Raw genomic sequence first — 18,688 nt, 5'->3', positions numbered from 1 at the left:
ATGTAATGATTTTTGAAATGCATAAGAAGATTGGGATAGTGATCCATAATAAGTTGCATTAACGTTTGTGACCATTGTTTTACCTTTTGAAGATGAAAGCGGGAACAATGACATAAACTACAGCATTTTATTATTTCTGATTTGTAATTCATTTAATGATGGAATGGATAAAAGGTGAAGATAACGATCTGTGATCAATCTCATAACTCCTACAAGCAATACAAAATAGATAGTTGAGCAAACACGGATCCCTGGACACACCAGAGGTGGGATCAGGTCCCCAGGAGGAGTAAGCATCCCCTGGATATATTTTACACTATTAAAGAATCTTCATATGGTTGTCCAAACATAACACTGATGAGTCATCACGTGAGGAGTATGCGTTATATCAATATAGGACCCTATTCAGTTTCTACATTCATCATATTGTCCGCAACATTAGTTGGTAAAAATCAAGATACGTGAATTAGTGTTTATAACTACAGGCAGCTTAAAAGACACATCTCATGTTTTCAAAGTATACAAAACTATATGCATTTTGTCTTCCTTATGTTTATAGGAATTAATTGTAATAGTTCGTTCGCCGAAATATTGCGATAATTTCATCTTTTGTCTGTTTCGAGTTAAACTCTGATGAACAGTAAAATTTCGAATTAAGAATTTCCATTTTATTACAACTCTGTACCCTGTCAAATACAATTACTCCTTTACGCTTCGTTACATCTTTACAATTAGTGATAGGGTTTATTGAACAAATAACAGTGGAGTAAAAAGCAGATAAAATATAGCTTCAATGTAGCAACCTACCTCTCGACTATATCCAATATCTAATGTTGACGGTTTCCCTTTCTTCTATGGAATGAAGCTGAAATTTAAGGATGCAGTACTGTACATGTAGGCAGGGCAGTGGTATGGGAAAAAAATTGTGTCATGCGAGGATTCTTGTTATTTAAGGGGGTTATAGACATAGAAGATTACCATCCCTGAAAAGCAATGAAACTGACTAACATTACCTCATAGTTTGTTTATATCTATATTTATATTTATGGTGTATATACCTCTCAAATGATTTGATACGCAAGAACTTCTTCTGCGTATGATTAGTTTTGAAATCGAGGTAGGCTACTTACAAATAAGATGATGTTAACGGGGTTTCTACAGTCTCGTTTTCAGCATTTTGCAAATTCTATGGTCGTTACAATGATCTAGTTTGCCAATGAAACCTATCATTGGGTCAAATGTTGTCTGACGTGTTTACTACAGATTGTTAGACTGTTCTTGGGATACTGATTTTAACTACAGATTACTGCGTTTATCTGATCAAAACATAGCGTCCATGGCGGATGTGACCTGTCGACAGGGAGTGCTTACTCCTTCTAGGTACTTGATCCCACTTCTGATCCATCTTTGGCCTATACTCTTAATTTTGCATTCCTTATAGGAGTTAAGAGATTGATGACTATCGTTATCTTCACCTTTTCATGCTTCATACGTGACTTTGTTATCAAGAACCTATTGATTGACTCAAGTTAGTGTAAAGGGGTACCGTTTAGTTCCTATGCATATCCAACTTTGTACTGGAATGGAATGAATAGTATTTCGTAATGATTCATCCTTCTTACCAGTTTACTAGTGTGTGAACCTCATCTGCAACGATCAGGCGCATATTGTCTGAGTCGGTGAGTATTTTCGGATGTTGAAGAATCATCTCAGGTGACGAGTAAGCATGAAGCACAAGTCCACCTCTTATCCCAGTAATGTCAAACTCCTTATTAACATAATCAGTCTTAAATCCTCGTCTCTGCAAAAATGCCGCTTGTTCCTTCATGATAATGATGAGCGGACACATGGTCGAAGTGATAAATGCCCAATATTGAGGGAAATCTGGTAACCGAGACTTACCTCAACAAAATCGTTTTTTACTCTCTTCCTGAGAATAAGTTTGTCGAGGTCCGCCATTTTCCATATAAAACTGACCATACATATAAAAGGTTAATTTTGATTGGCTACATGTGTCAGTTTTTTCCCAATCGACAATCCTCGAGTTATTCCGCAACTAGTCGTCATCAAAATAAAAACCAAGAAAAAAAAAGAAACTATATATATAAAAAAGATAAACAAAAACAAAACACACACACCAAAAAAAAAACAAACACAAAAAACAAACAAACAAAAAACCAACCAAATATTGGCTCCTCGATTGATTCGATAAATATTCAGTAAGTCTTTTTAATCATACAACCAGTTCTGTAATGTAGTGTGAACGGAGACAGTAGAAGTGTGGTTTGCAACGATTGTTTTTATGCTCCCGAAAAACATATAGTCCCCGCCATGTCTGTCTGTCCGTCCATCCGAGCTCAGATCTACTAAACCTTTTATCACAAATGTTCCTTATGACGAAGAAGTTTGGATCATGGTTTCTCAAGGTCAATTTAGAAAAGTCAAAATTTCATCTCCTAAACCATTCATAGAAAATTGATCATCATTTTGGAAAGATCATGGTCACTCAGAACATTTACCTTAGGTAAATAAAAAGTTATTTTTTTCAACAGTTTTTGAACTGACAAAGGTCACTCAAGGACATTTTGTAAAATTCAAGGTCACTCAGAACATATTCCTTATATGTGAAAAAAATTCATCCAAAGTATTTCAACAGTTATTGATCTTTAGGATCAATATATCTCAGGGTCATTTGGGAAAGGTCAAGGTCACTCAGAAAATTTACCTTAAATGAGGGAAACGTGTCTTTAGTTTTTGAAAGGTATTAATAAGTGATAGGGAATTGGTTTTCAGACAAAGGTCACTCAGGGTCATTTACCTTCATTTCAATAATATTTAACAGTTATTGATCATTTTAAGAGTCATTCCTCAAGTAAAGTAGTTAATTGGTTAGATACATTTCGGGGAGCATCCATCAGTTTTACTAATATTATGGTTTTTAACGGATCCATAAAAGTTCGTCTGTCATCAACAATTGTCAAGATTGAACTGAACTAATCTGTTACACGGAATGAAAAATAGGTAAAGTAAAAATAATACTGTTACAATTTGTTTTTTATTTTTAGTACAAAGACTTCTTCTGTTCCCAATTCATTTCAACATTGTTCAATGAGTACTTATTCATAATTGAAAAGAGTGTTTTGTTTTTTTTTATATTCCATTGGATTTCTATATTTCAAAAACTTGTAATAGTATTTCAAGTGCAGAAAGCCATTTCTATCGGCCCTCACTCACGATATACCACTAATCAAGTATTTACTTCATTCTCATGCAGTACTACAGGTAACATGGAATTTACATTACATATAATATTTCTTTGCCAGAGAGCTGTACTAATAGACATGCACCTAAAATACACTTGTTGTCTTATCGATCATTACGGTTTCCCTGTGATGTAAGGTAAAATTTATGAGCTGTCGAGCTTATCTTACAAAAGTCGCGTGAAATCGATTTTATTTCAGGAGGAAAACGGTAGCATTTCATTAGATTTTATTCAAAATGGACTTGTGTTTCTATGCCTTCCTTTACATTACATTTAACATTTGTTTACCTTTTCGTCCAAGTTAAAATGTAATTTGGTATCAAACAAAACCATAAAATACATTGTCCAAAACAAAGTTCCTTATTGCACCATTGCCTTATCACTCGTAAAGGTAAAAATGTCATATTCCTTTGTTTACAAATTGAAAAAAAGAATGTTGTGGATATAAGAAATACTAGTAATGAACATGTTTTTCTATAAAGATTCATTAGATACGTAACTATCTAACTGTGATCATACTGTTGGTAATTGAAATATTAATAGGACAATTTTATCACCGTAGAATTATTTAAATTCGTTGGGGTCAATTTTCTTCGATCGCCAAAATTTTACGTTTTCGTTGGGGTGTAATTTCGTGGATATAGATTCTGTGCATTGAAATACCACGTAAAGGACTGAAACCACAAACTATCAGATGCATCATTGTTAATTACAAAAAATAAAAATTTGCTACTGTTGATCTTTATTTTGTTCAATGATACTTTCGTTGCTGTTTTTTTTAAATCGAAATTGATGCCAAAACTGAACATGGCATCTCTAATTCCTCCATTTTTAAGTCAATATTTGGAGCTCGTTGTTTAATTTTGTAAGGGCGTCATGCGTCGCCAAGAAGAAAATAGTATATGACGAAGAAGTGTTTTAATTTAAAACATATTTGTTACGCAATCCTTGGTCTTTTTAAGCTCTTATATAGAAGAAAGTCCACTTGTAGTGAAAAGGTTACCTGTAGGTGTCCAATAAGTTGACAATTGCTGTACATCATTTTTAAGAGTGATTTATAGCAAAAATTTGTATTTCGTATATGATATACAGGCAGGTATACCGCATATCATACATGTAACTGTCCTAGAAGGGAACATTCATGAACTTTCATGAGAAATACTCAAACTGGGTCGTTACAAAAATTTTGCTCGATCAAAAGTATATTAAGACATACAAAATATTGCCGTGCTTTAATTCTGTTCCCATCAATTCTGTAGGATGTTGTGTATAGAAAAATCACTGACTAATGAAGATTTACCCTGACAGTTGCTTAAACGGCAGTATGTGTAAATGTATAGCGTGAACAAATGAAGTCACTCGCAGTGTATCTTTGTTGGTGATTTATCGAAGCTCACGTGCACGTACTTGGGACTAATATTTCTGATTTCTCGACGTGCACACCGCCTTAAAAGAAGGTTTCTGTTATTGATTTATTCAACAAATAAACCAGGGGTGTTCATGAAAGTGTTTCTTTTTTTCAAAGACCCATTCTTCCTGGTTGATAGCAGTGCATATATTTACTTGACTTAGCATTATTTCACCCACTCTTCTTTCAGCTTTAACTCAGACGAAATTGAAATGTTCAAGTCGGGTATTTTCTTATTTTTGATATTTGCATTTAATTTGGAAAGCATAGACTCGACAGAATATGCTATCAAGTCTGAATCTAAAGGTCACGTGATTGATTTTTGTCGGCATGCAGGTTGCAGGTTTTTGAAACAAGTGAGTTTCTTGTAATTTATGAAAAATATGAAAAATACTTATGAAAATATAGATATACAAATGTAGCTTGCAAGAATGAAATTCCTTTCCTTATCTAAAGTTTACCGTTTATGATTTTAATATACTTTGAACAAAAATACTTTCATAGAATTTTTCCTAAATGATGTTTATACCAAGGATTTATTTTATTCTTTTATATATATATATATATATATATATATATATATATATATATATCATAGGTCACCAGCATCTACTACCTTATCAATTGTCCAGTCCCAAGATCGAGATTCAAAACAGGAAAAGAGGAAAAGAAAATTGAGGACATAGCTAAAAAGTTTAACGACACGGTTTGTTTTTCGAAATTATTTGATAAGTATTTGATCATACCGAAGGATATGCACATGGACAAAATTTATTATTTTTTCGTCGAATTTACTTTAGATCACAAATGTGGAATACCAACATCTACATAAGAACTATCCAAGAACACTGGATCCCAAATGGAATACGATGTGGAATTTGGTAAGTTTAACTTCTATTCTGTACGTTTTTGAAGAAATAGTCTAAGAACGATTTCAGAACATACTTTACTATTCCTAAATGTTAGACAAATTAAGACGTACAAAATATTGCCGTGCTTTAATTCTCTTTTAAAGTCAAAAGGTTTTGCATTCTCTGTTTCAAATCGCCATTTCACAAGTCATGACTCCGTTTACCTGATCAAGATATAGGGCTCACGGCGGATGTGACCGGTCGACAGGGGAAGCTTACTCTTCCTAGGCACCTGATCCTACCTCTGGTATATCGAGGGGTCCGTGTTTGCTCAATTTTCTGTTTTGTATTGCTAATAGGAGTTATGATATCGATCACTGTTCGTTATCATCACCGTTCATGGTATGATGTAAATACTTTGTTTGTAACAAGAATTTGAGAGGGGTTTTATAAAAGACTGAAAAGCGAGGACAGTATGGTATGAATACTTAAATAAATCTGGGATGGGCCATTCTAATGTAATTATTATTTGATGAAAGACTGAAAATGCGACAACAGCAATTTAAACAACAACAGAAATATACGCAACACATTTACATACCAGGGTTTCGGTTATGATTATTTTCTGCCGAATCCTTGGATCACCCGTTCCAATTATCGAAAATGACATGCGCATTAGATGGGGAAACTAAAGACCAATTAAGTAAAGCATTGAAAAAGAAATTCTGTTAAATCCAGAATCAACAAGCCTCCAAGTTGAGTAAACTAGGATACGTCATATTCTCCTTGTTAATTTCTATGATACCACCTCTCCAGAATCCGTATATGTATGTTAGAAACGAAAAGGTGAATATGACGAATAGTGAACAGTCTCACATGAAGAATACAAAATTAAGAGTAGGACAAACACAGAACCCGGGACACACCAAATACCTGCACATTGTTTTCTGAAAACAAAATACACCTCCAAAAGAGAAATACATTTCCATTGATGTTGACCGTATGTGGAAGGGGTTGCTTACTCTTGAGAGGCAATGATGCGGTCTACCTTAAAATGGAATAGTTTGTTGGTATGTATAGGAGTTCACAATAATTAATGTTTTGTAGAACAATCAAATCCAACCAACAATGAAAATCCAAGAAGCTTGGTCCACGGGTCGTTCTGGTGCTGGGGTTGTTATAGCTGTTGTTGACAATGGCGTTCAACTGAATCACCCAGATCTACGACAAAACGTTGTGAGTTAAGAGATATATTGCTCATCCTATGATGTCTAATGTATAAATCTTCCAAGAAGTTACCATGCAAAGAGTCTGGAGACATATATGTATACTTTGTCGAGAGGATATGACAGTAAACTCATTTATACATTAGATTGGTATTTATTTTGTAGAATATCCTGAATAGCTATGATTACTACAATTTCGATTTAGACCCCACACCAATATCCGTGAATGATAGGTATTTAAACCTGTAATTATATTGAAATAACATAATTGAACAGGCTAAATATACAATATCATATCCAATAAATGTTTATACGCATAAAAATGTGAAGATAAAGAACAATGGTCAATCTCATTACTCCTATAAGAAAATCTAAACATGTGCATTGTACAATGATTTAGTTGTAACTTCGCTCGATGTACAATATAATTATTTAACCTCCTAAATAGCGGATCAGGATAAATCGGATTGTCCTAGCTTTACTAATTGTCTCTTCTTTTAGTCATGGAACAATGGTAGCCGGATTGGTGGCGGCCGTAGCAAACAATTATCAGTGTATCGTGGGTGTCGCTCATCATTCAACTCTAGTCGGTGGGAATTCGTATATTTAAGTGTTACTGTAAAATATGCCTGTCGCAACAAAAAGAAATACCGTCCTTATCTACAATCAAACATTAAAACAAAACACTTTAAAAATCTTTTTTTTCTCGGTACAGGAATCAAATTATTAGGTGAGAACGGAGTCACAGATGTAACTGAAGCATTAGCTCTAAATCATCATTTGTCGGGTGTAGACATTTATGTCAATAGCTGGGGTCCACAGGATGGATATGGGTACTCAGGTCCAGGCTCTGTCACTGAGAGTGCTTTCATTGATGGTGTTACGAAGGTAGGAAATTTAAATGATTTGCATGATATACCAAACATAAGTTTACAGTTTATGTATGCTTTGTAGGAGAAAGATTTTTCATATTTCAGGGAAGAAACAAAAAAGGTGCCATTTTCGTATGGGCGGCAGGGAATGGTGGATTACATGACAACTGCAATGGAGATGGTTATGCCAACAGCATTTATACAATTCCTATAACCAGTGTAGACTCCAGTGGGAAAGCGGCTTATTATGCAGAAGTCTGTGCTCCAGTATTTGCTGCAACATACTCTGGCAACAGATATAGAACACTGGTGAATTGTCAAATAAAATATATCAATTCAATTTAAACAATGTCAACAATAGTTTAATGTGGGTTTTGAATTATTTTGTCTGGAAAGGTGACAACATGGGAGACCACCACGTTCAATTATTTTAAAGTGATACTATGTTATTCAAATTATTAAATGATTATTTGTTTTGTTGAAAACTAGCATCTCCAGCTACAACATATTCACGAAATGTGAAACCATGGAATGGCTCGGAAGCGGGGAAAGCATTGATTAATTGAAGACATCTTGTCATTTTCTTTGTCGGTGACATCTTCGCTATGAAAATATGAAGATAACGAACAATGACACGATGAAAAAAAAATCGTTTTTGTTCTACTCAAAATATAGCAAATTAACTAATTTATTGTACATTATATGGTTTACGTCCCACTCGAGAATTTTTCACTCATATTGAGACGTCATCATTGGCGGTGAAGAACTGAAAAATTTAGACTGATGCTCGGCACATACGGCTTCTACAGAAACAGGGAGGGATCTTTATCGTGCCGCATTTGCTGTGAAACGGGGCCTCTGCTTTTGCGGTCTCATCCAAAGGACCTCCCTATTTAGTCGCCTCTTACGACAAGCAAGGGATACTGAGAACCTATTCTAACTAGGATCTCCACGGGACTTAATTGAAGTGCAGTCTGAATATCCATACGAATTCAAATCTTCTTATATCAAAATGTAATGCATGACAGATATGAAAAATCTCAAATGATGGCTCTGAATAAGATTCTGTAAGATATGGATCACGGTGGGTGTAACCGATCAACAGGGGGTGCCTACTCCTCCTCCTCCCCTGGGTACCTAATACCATCTCTGGTGTGCCCATGGGTCTGTGTTTGTCCTACCCTCTAGTTTGTATTTCAGATAGGAGCTATGAAATGAACAACTGTTCGTTATCATCACTCTGTTCAATGAATGACGAAATCCCCACAGATGTTAAAAATTTTTAGAGTAAAATACAAAATTATCACATAGTACTCAATAATCAGTTCCTGCCAACATTTCCGCCTATACCTCTTTAGTATAAAAGGTGAAGATAACGAACAGTGATCAATCTCATAACTCCTACAAGCAATACAAAATAGATAGTTGGGTAAACACGGGCCCCTGGACACACCAAAGGTGGGATCAGGTGCCTAGGAGGAGTAAGCATCCCCTGTCGACCGCCATTTGACCCAATGATAGATTGTATTGACGAACTAGATCGTTATAACGACCATAGAATTTGCGTATATATATAATTGGAAATGATTGTTGTTTGAATTTTAGGCATCAACTTCTATTTCATCGTCCTGTGTTGATGGGTTGCAAGGAACATCTTTTTCTGCTCCACAAGCAGCGGGGATAATAGCTCTAGCACTGCAGGCAAAGTACAAAAAAAACATGTATTTGAAAGCATTTCAACACAGTATATTAGAAGACGTTCTTAATTCACTATATTTTGTGGTGGCGCATGTATGTTTCAATGTACAGAATACATAAGATCATATCCCAACTATATTATCAAATCCTTGTATTCCATCATTGTCGACCTTCATTAATCAAATGATTTCACTGTGGTCTAAAGTAATTATGGTTTATGATATTCAAAGGAACTTTCTGAATACAGATATACTTTCAATAACCCACTCTTCTACATTAGTCATTTGATGTCAGGTTTTCAGAAATTCATTTATTCTACGTATATATTTTTTGAAAAACCAAATGACAATATTCTAATTACAGAACTCATTTTACTTTAAAACTTTACAAAATCACACTGGTCTCCCAGAAATGGATTTATATTGATGATGAGAAATGGCAATGTAACTCACGTTTATCAAAATAATTCAAAGTCATGTTGTTTTCATTTAGAGCTGAAGGTATTTCGTCTTCGAAATGTTTAATATTTGATTTATTTTTAGCGCACTTTACCATCTGCAACTTATACAATTTGCTAATTGCAGATGTCTCTACATAAAGGGCATAAAAATAATATTACAATTGTAAGAGAATTATTGTTTACTTTTAGTATACATCTAGGAAAGGCTTAAAGTTAAAAATGCATTTAATCTAATTTCATAATAATGTATTTTAAAAGAAATTTTTTATATTTTAGTTTTTCCATTTTTAAAACGCATACATGGAAACTTTGGGGGGTTTTTTTTTTTTGAAAAACATCTTTTATATCTTTTTATCAAAAACGATATTTTGAAATTATTAATGTTTGAAGTTTAAGACCAAAAAATTGTATCATCTTTCTGTATGATGTATGCAATAATGCAGCCCAAATTTAACCTGGCGAGATGTACAACATCTTATAGTAAAGACAAGCAAGCGAGATTATCTTCGAGACGGATACTCGTCTTGGCAACGAAATGGTGCAGGATATTATGGTGAGAAATAAACAAAATCTTAAAACTTTCTTAAAATTTCTTATTCTTTTATGATTCTTTACAACATATTTCATTAATTCTAAAAATGTTTTAAATATCTAGTGAGTCAGGTCCTTGGATTTGGACTGATGGATGCAGAAGCAATGGTGAAAAAAGCTAAGACCTGGGTGTCTGTTCCTGAACAAATACGTTGTGCTACGTCGACATTTTATGTATATAGGTATAAGCTGTTCTAAGAATACGCCTTTAAGTTTAATATCTAGTAAACAATGGGTTTTCACTTAATATTTGAACACGATATGTTTACTCCGAGAGGCACTTGTATCGTGGGGATCTGAGTTAGAATTGGTCCTCAGTACCCCTTTCTTATCTTTAAAGGCGACTAAATAGGGCGGTTCTTCAGATGAGACTACACAATGTGGGATGTAGCACGATTAAAATTCCCTCCCTGTGCGAAGGCTGTAAGCATTATGCATAGGCCTAAATTTTGCAACCCTTCACCATTAATGGTGACGTTTCCATATGAGTGAAAGATTCTAAAGAAGGACCATACGACCAACAAACAAACAATCCTAGAGGCACTGAATCCCATCTCTTGTGTTACCAAGGGTCCGTACTCACAGTTTTGTCCTATTCCCGATTTTGTATTCCTTATAAGATTTTTAGATTGATCACTGTTCGCTATATTCTTCCTTTTCACATGTATAAAGAAAGAGAAAGAACGAGAACGAGCGCGAGAGAAAGAGATAAAGTATCATCTCCGATGAAATGGTGAAGATCACGAACAGTGATCAATCTCATAACTCCTACAAGGAATACAAAATCAAGAGTTGGGCAAACACGCACCCTAGATATACTAGAGGTGAGATCAGGTGCCTATGAGGAGTAAACATCCCCTGTTCACTGGTCACTCCCGCCGTCAGTGTAATACTTGATCAGGTAATCGTTGTAATTCGTTGTTAAAAATAGTTTGAAAAAACACCCGGTTTAACAATAGATATGAAATACATCAGACAGCATTTGGCGCATTGAAATGTTGTAATAGCGAAATAGATCGTTATAACGATCATAGAATTTGCGAAAGGGTAACTTTAAACGAAACTGTTGAAACCCCTGTAACAACACCTTGTTTGTCAATAGCCTGCCTCGATTTAAAAATTGCTTGTTTAATGTAGAGATAATGGTGTTTTTATCATTTTGTTTTAAGGCATGTGATTAACCTATTTAAGTACCCGTTTCAATTTTTTTATCATGTTCAGATCTACGGAATATAGTTACACTTCATCCAAAGTGTCAAGCAGCAAACGGATAACAACTGGAGATGGGTGTAAATTATCTGGCTTGGAACACGTGGAGGTTGAAATTTCGTTTTCCTACACGAGAAAAAGGGGAGCTGTGAAACTGTATCTGGAGTCACCTGCTGGTACAAAGTCGCATTTGATGACTCCAAGACCACAAGACCTTGTTAAGTATCCATGGTCTGGATCAAAACGTTGGTACTATACGTCCGTACATTACTGGGGTGAGAGCGTGGATGGAGCATGGACATTGACCGCAGAATCAGACGAACCTTATTCTGTTCAAGGTATCCAACATTTAAAAACAACTCCCATACAATCAAAGTGTCTTTAGTGCCTCTCAAGATTGATAAGAATTAATTACATAGAGCAAATTATGATGAGAGATACCGGACGTTTAAACAAGAGGTCCATAGGCCACCTGAGTATTAGCTAAAAGTTCCAATAGTTCCAAGGTCTATGAAATATGGGAAAAAAATATGTTCTATATATGTAAGCAATATTCAAAAATAATACTGACATCATGAGACCTCAAAAACGGATACCAACAAAATGTTTTAATAACTTCGGAAACCCAACATGATTTTCATTATCCCATGGACCGTGAAATCTACTATTTCGGTAGAGGCCCTCCTGTTCCACATACATGTAACTATATGTAACTATCTATGTGTTTTTTCTTAGAGATATGCGTTTGTAGAGAGGAGTATTTTGAAATTCGGTCAATTATTTTTGTTCCACCCCCTAAGATTTGAAGTTACGATTTATGTCCCCTTGTCCCAAAGATGCCTCATAAAAATTTGAAAAGAATCGGAATGGTATTATCAAGAAGTTTTAAAATTGTTCAATTGTGAACAAATCTGATCATTGACCATTTTGGCCCCACCCTGATACCAAAACCAGTGCCCCTGTGCTCTTGAAGTTTACAATTTTGGTAAAGGATTACCTGCCCATTGTAATTATTAATTTGGTTTCAATTTAGTATCAATAGCATTAAAGAAGGTGTATTTTAAAAATGTTTTATACACATAAACATCATATACCAAGTTTGGCTCCGCTATGGAGCTAATAGCTCTATCCCAGGTATGATACAATTTATAATTTTGGTGGAGATATTCCTGCGCTACATCACTATGCATTTAGTTTTTCTTACAGATGTATGGTTGCAGAGAAGAGTTTTGAAAAATTAGTCAATTCTGACTGTTTTTACCTACATCTAAGGAGTCCTGATATTTATAATTCATGCCCCCTTGACTCAAACCGGTCACGGTGGCTAAGCGGTTGAGGGTTTGCTTCGTAACCGGGAAGTTGTGAGTTCGAGCCCCGCTCATGTCATGGTTGCGTCAAACTTAAGACGTTAAGATAGGTAGTGGTTGCACCTTTGCCAAACGCTCAGTATTTAGAATTGAAAATCACGAGTATTTCGGTATGACGTTAGAAACGGAGGTCCTGTGTCACGGCAGGCGTTAGCATGTTAAAGAACTCCCCCTGTCACGGTCCTAAGCGCTAATAATAGGTTAAAAGGATGAAGTAAAATGACTATATGAAATGGCCCCCAATATATTAATGAAAATAAATGTTCTTGTTTTATGTTAAAATTTACATGATTCAACTCATTAACATATGCTTTTTTATGATTTAAAATGTTACACGGAGCATATATTCGCCCCCTACGACATAAAACTTAAGCTTGGTGTTTCCTCATTAGCTAAAATTCTCATGGGCATTTATCCCCGCCTCATCTTCCCAAGTGAAGGGTTTCTGATCCGCTCCGCTTTATGTGGAGCGGAGTGGATCAAAAACCCTTGACTTGGGAAGATGTCCCCGCCCATACTTATACAGATCTGGAAATATGTAGACGATAGTAGGTACAGTTAAATGATTTAGAGTGTGGTTGTCTATTGTTAAAAACCTTTTTAATTTCATATGATGGTAATTGTAGCCCATATCGACGATATTTGAAAATAAAGATTAGCATGTATTCGATACATACGGTATATATGTACTTCATTTACTAATACACTAAATTGTGATACATTGTATTTAGTTATATACACGTGGAGTTATCATTATCAGAAATATGTTGACGTTTCTGAATCTAATTGTCTAAACAAATAATCATATATTTCCATTGTTTACATTACATGCAAAGTGGAATGCACTAGTGTGGTTTTACTTTCTTTAGCGAAAGTTTACTCATTACATGCAGATCTTTGGGTTCATTATCCTACCTGTAATATAATTAACCAAAAACAAAAAAGAAAGACTCATGCGTATACTGTGCATGCATTTTCACAGCACGTGCTTTTTAAATATAAACATGAATAATCAAGGTATTTTGATGAATAATCATACGAGCCCAGACAATTATAATATTCTGCTTCAAGGCAAATTCGATCAAGAGCCTAAGAAAAGGAGAGGGGGTCTCTATATTTTTTGTGAGCACTTGTGACATAGATTTAGTCCATCACAATATAATAAAACGTTTGAACGAAACGTATGTTGACGGTAAACAGTTCTACAAATAATTTCCGTATTTACTTGAAAATCACTATTTGAAAAACAAGATTAATACTGATTTCTAATTTCATGGGTTTTTTTCCAGCGGCGGTATCTATAACCGAATGTGCTTTTGATGATTTAAAATTTTAAACGTGTTTAGGTACATGTATTAGCAGTATTATATAAATAACATACATTAAAAAAATATCGATCACATATACAGCATATATGTATTCCATGCATGGCTTCCATTTTTAAATGAATATTAAAATTTAAAAAATATCATGATTATAGCACAATTAGATAGTGTAAAGTGATTTGTAAACGGGGAAGGCACGAGATATATTCATATTCCCTAATTGAATGTTATCCTTTATCTTAAGACCCGCCGACTTTGTTTATCATTATTCATAAAAGAGTACCATGACGAAAACTGCTTGTTATAGGGTTTAAAAATCAATTGATATTTCAAAAAACCTCCTGACAAAATACAAAGGGAATTATTAAAACTATTTAAAAAAAACCTTGTCTGTGGTGTCTATGTATAAAATTTTAACTTTAGTACAGTAGAATTACTTTTATAGTCCACAGAAAAGGGGGTCGACTGTTTCATCTCATCCTTTGTGGTACGTCACCTACAACTGGTTACGTCTCAATATGAGTGAAAAATTCTCAATCAATCAATCAACCGCCTTGTCCCAAATATGACTTAATACCAAATGTGAAAACAATTGGAGTGGTAATTATCAAGAAGTTGAAAATGTTGAATTGTTAACGCACGACGGATGTCATACGACGACATAAGCTAACAAATTTATAGCAATAGGTCACCACAATCGTAACCGCAAATGAACCTCGTATGTGGATCGACGCCATCAGAGTTGGTTGCTACGTATACGTAAACTTTGAGGTCACAGTCGTACGTTACACTATGAAACGTGAACTTTCAAATGCATCTAAGATATCATACACATCTAAGGTACTGTACCACTATCAATTTCCACTTACATGTTATGTATTAGAGTGAATAAGACGTTAATGATACCAAAACTGAATCTGTGGTGAAAATATAAATAACATATTATTCAGGGATTCGGTTCTGGCCTTTTAACACTCATCCACGGGCGCGTTTCCGGCAAAGAAATGCATCGATTTGATGCAATTCTTGCGCCGATCCACGTCCGAGTCTTCTTACCGGTTACGGAAAAGGACGAGCGCGTGATCCGATTGAGGTCACCAGTGTGTTGTATCATTTTTATCTACGTAAGAATAATTTCTGACTACAAAATTGGTAATCATTTTGTTCCAATTGTGAGCTTAGTATTAAGTGTCCCAAAATTTACTGTCATCTTTCTTTTCATGACAATCCCGTGGGGATCCGGGTTAGAAAAGGTCCTCAGTACTCCCTTACTTGTCGTAAGAGGCGACTAAATGGGGTTGTCCTTCGGATGAGACAACAAGAACCGAGGTCCCGTGTCACAGCAGGTGTGACACGATAAAGACCCCTCCCTGCTCAATGGCCATAAGCGTCGAGCATAGGCCTAAATTTTGCAGTCCTTCACCAGCAGTGGCGACGTCTCCATATGAGTGGAATATTCTCGAGCGGGACGTTAAACAATATTCAATCAATCAATCTTTTCATGTCAATTACAAAATTCGCAAGACAGGTCGTTGTAGCAATTACCTTTAATCTAGGAATGTGCAAAGTTTTGTTAGTCTTTCTCTTACAGTCATCCTGATGGTATAGGATGTACATAGCAAAGTACAAAATAACATCTCAATGTGATTTTGACTTTTGACTTTCTTATATAAAAACCATCTCACTTTGCATCGGATAAGAAACATTTTCCTTGATAAAAACGGAATCAATTGCATGACACGGTCTTAAAGTCGATCTCTCTCTCGTGTCTTAGATTAATAGCTTTTAACTCTACAGGTTTATTTCTCTAGCGTCTGGTATGTATATACTGAATATGAATGATAGCATAAAATCTTAAATTGAAAATGTATTCCATTATATTTCATTACATGTGGATTTATAAAGTGTATCAAGCAACAGGTCCATTTTATCAGTGCTTACACCACTGGACATTAGTGAAACAGGTCAGTAAAATGTTTTCATTTTCATTTTCAGTAACATTAAATTCATGGAACCTACGATTCTATGGAACAAGAATCATAGAAGACACAACGACAATCCCAACTACCACAACCACAATCCCGACTATTACAACCACAACCCCAACTAAAATCTCAAACACAACCCATACCGTAACAACAATTCCTACGACCACGACTACATCTAATTCAAACATCTATTATATCGATATCGCTAGCAGATCCGAAAGCGGAAGTTTATGTGCAGGAGCTGTTGCAGGGATTGTTGTGGGAAGCATTATTTTTAAGATCGTAGTTCTTTAATTTGCTAGGAGTATTTTTCGTAGATATCGTAACTGTGGATATAACTCATCAGCAATGAATTCCAGAGCAAGACTGATATCATCTAACAACTACAATAGGTTTCAGTGAAGATCGACATATGTGACTTCAAGAGCATCTACATTTATAACTTAACACATTTTGTCTATAAACTCCGAAACCCTTGCTCCAGAGTTATACTGTTTGCACCTTTAATATTGTTTCATAGTAATTTATTTCCGATTTTGGCCCAGAGGGAATATAAAGAATACCAAGTTCATTTACATAAATCATAAGAGAGTTATTATCCAGAAGATGGATAAAGAAATAAAACTTACAAGTCCATGATAAATCAACTTTTCCTAATAATGAACAGCTATGTATTGATTGGCAAATTTGTCAATAATATTGTTACATTCGTTGCTCATAAGCCAGATAAACTTTTCTCTATTACACAGTTTTGTAAATAAAAACAAAAATAACACGAAATGTTCATGGACTCTGTGAATGGTTTTCTTAGGTGTTGGTGTGCCATACAGTCAACACAAAATGGAATTCATCTTCTACACAGTCAGACTTGCAGAGAGTACATTTTGTCTCATTTACATGTGTTTTTGTGTAGCGCCCAGTTTCAATAGCCAAAGAATGAGAACTGATTCTGAAATTTGTGAAACATTGCAAAACATGGGGATTACTGAAAAATATTTTTCTCTACAAAATCTTGATTTGAATAATGCATATTTTGCAGTTTATCAAATGGTTTCTCTGCATTGTCTGAGAGAGTATTACACCACGGATATTTAAATATTTCATATAACTAATTAGTAACAACTGAGATAATATTTTATCATGCATTGTATATCCAACTTATTCAAAATATAATGAATGCTACTGATTTAACTGCTTTTGTTATCCTATATATGCAATATATTGTTTTTATGTACATCATTTTTAATAAGCAATTTACTTGAGAATTTAAAATTCCTTGTAAATATTTAAAATAGCTTTATTTGACATCAATATACTTTGAGAATCGACCAAGTTAACAAACAATAGCTTCATTTTAGGCTCTTTTATGTACACCACAAATATATTTCAAGAATTTAATGTGCATTTTTTCACAATACATTTTGTTAAAGAAGTTTTCCAAACAATAATTGGGGCGTTTTACAGAGCATGTATCTGTATTTATTGTTCCCCAGATTTCACACGCATAAAGCAGTACAGGTTTTACAGTATGATCATATAAATGTATCAGAGTATGTGTTTTAGGTTTAATATTTCCAAAACATTTGACTAATCTAAAAAATGCTTTTGCGGCTCTTTTGTAGAGATCAATCTGGCAATTTGTGAATGCGCCTGATGAGGAAAAAACAATTCCTAGATATGTATATGATGACACTTCTTCAATGATCTGCTTTTATAGAAAATAAAATTCCAACTGATTTTTTTACCACTTTTGCAAAATATAATATTTTTTGTCTTCTTGAGATTGACTGACAGGCAATATTTTTGTCAGTAGCATTCAAGCTCATTTATACACTGCTGAAGTCCTCTTTCAGTTTTAGAGATTGACACTAAATCATCAGCATACAATAGACAATTTAGAGAAATATCCCAGTTTAAACGGATCATCATTATCATTAAATAAAGATGGTAGACCATTGATTAATATTTTAATGAGATTTTGGCTTAAGTGATCTCCTTGTCCAACACCCACTTTAGATTCAAATGAGCTAGTAAGTTTGTTTCAAAGTCTTACAGACATTGAGTTTGCCGTGTACATATTCTTAATGACCTTATATAAAACTTATACGGTACCAATTTTGATGCACCAGATGCGCATTTCGACAAATAATGTCTCTTCAGTGATGCTCAACCGAAATGTTTGAAATCCGAAATAACTATGAAGTTTTAGATCTAAATATAGCCAAAAACAGCGTGCCAAACAAGTGGAGCCAAATTCGTCCAAGGATAAGAGCTATGCATGAGGGAGATAATCCTTAATTTTGAAATGAATTTCTAAATTTTATGACAGCAATTAAATATACATCCGTATTTTCAAGCTAGTAACGAGGTACTTAGCTACTGGGTTGTAGAGACCCTCGGGGACTAACAGTCCACCAGCAGAGGCCTCGAC

The 18,688-nt window shown here is 34.7% G+C and overlaps 1 protein-coding gene across 1 annotated transcript; it reads left to right on the top strand.

The window, feature by feature from the left end:
- The first annotated feature begins 226 nt into the window (after positions 1-226).
- LOC125678999 (proprotein convertase subtilisin/kexin type 6-like) lies at positions 227-17,994 on the top strand. The gene is made up of 13 exons (XM_048917851.2): positions 227-5,026; positions 5,269-5,376; positions 5,471-5,551; positions 6,629-6,757; positions 6,913-6,980; positions 7,249-7,337; positions 7,463-7,635; positions 7,725-7,928; positions 9,225-9,325; positions 10,221-10,330; positions 10,433-10,550; positions 11,590-11,915; positions 16,265-17,994. The coding sequence occupies exons 1-13, from the start codon at positions 4,883-4,885 to the stop codon at positions 16,549-16,551; spliced, it is 1,938 nt and encodes a 645-aa protein (XP_048773808.2). The 5' UTR covers positions 227-4,882; the 3' UTR covers positions 16,552-17,994.
- The last annotated feature ends 694 nt before the right edge of the window (positions 17,995-18,688 follow it).

Source organism: Ostrea edulis, chromosome 2 (genome assembly GCF_947568905.1).
Source record: "Ostrea edulis chromosome 2, xbOstEdul1.1, whole genome shotgun sequence".
NCBI lineage: Eukaryota > Metazoa > Mollusca > Bivalvia > Ostreida > Ostreidae > Ostrea > Ostrea edulis.
Note: the sequence above shows the minus strand (reverse complement) of the source record. Positions and strands in the feature narration are given on the sequence as shown.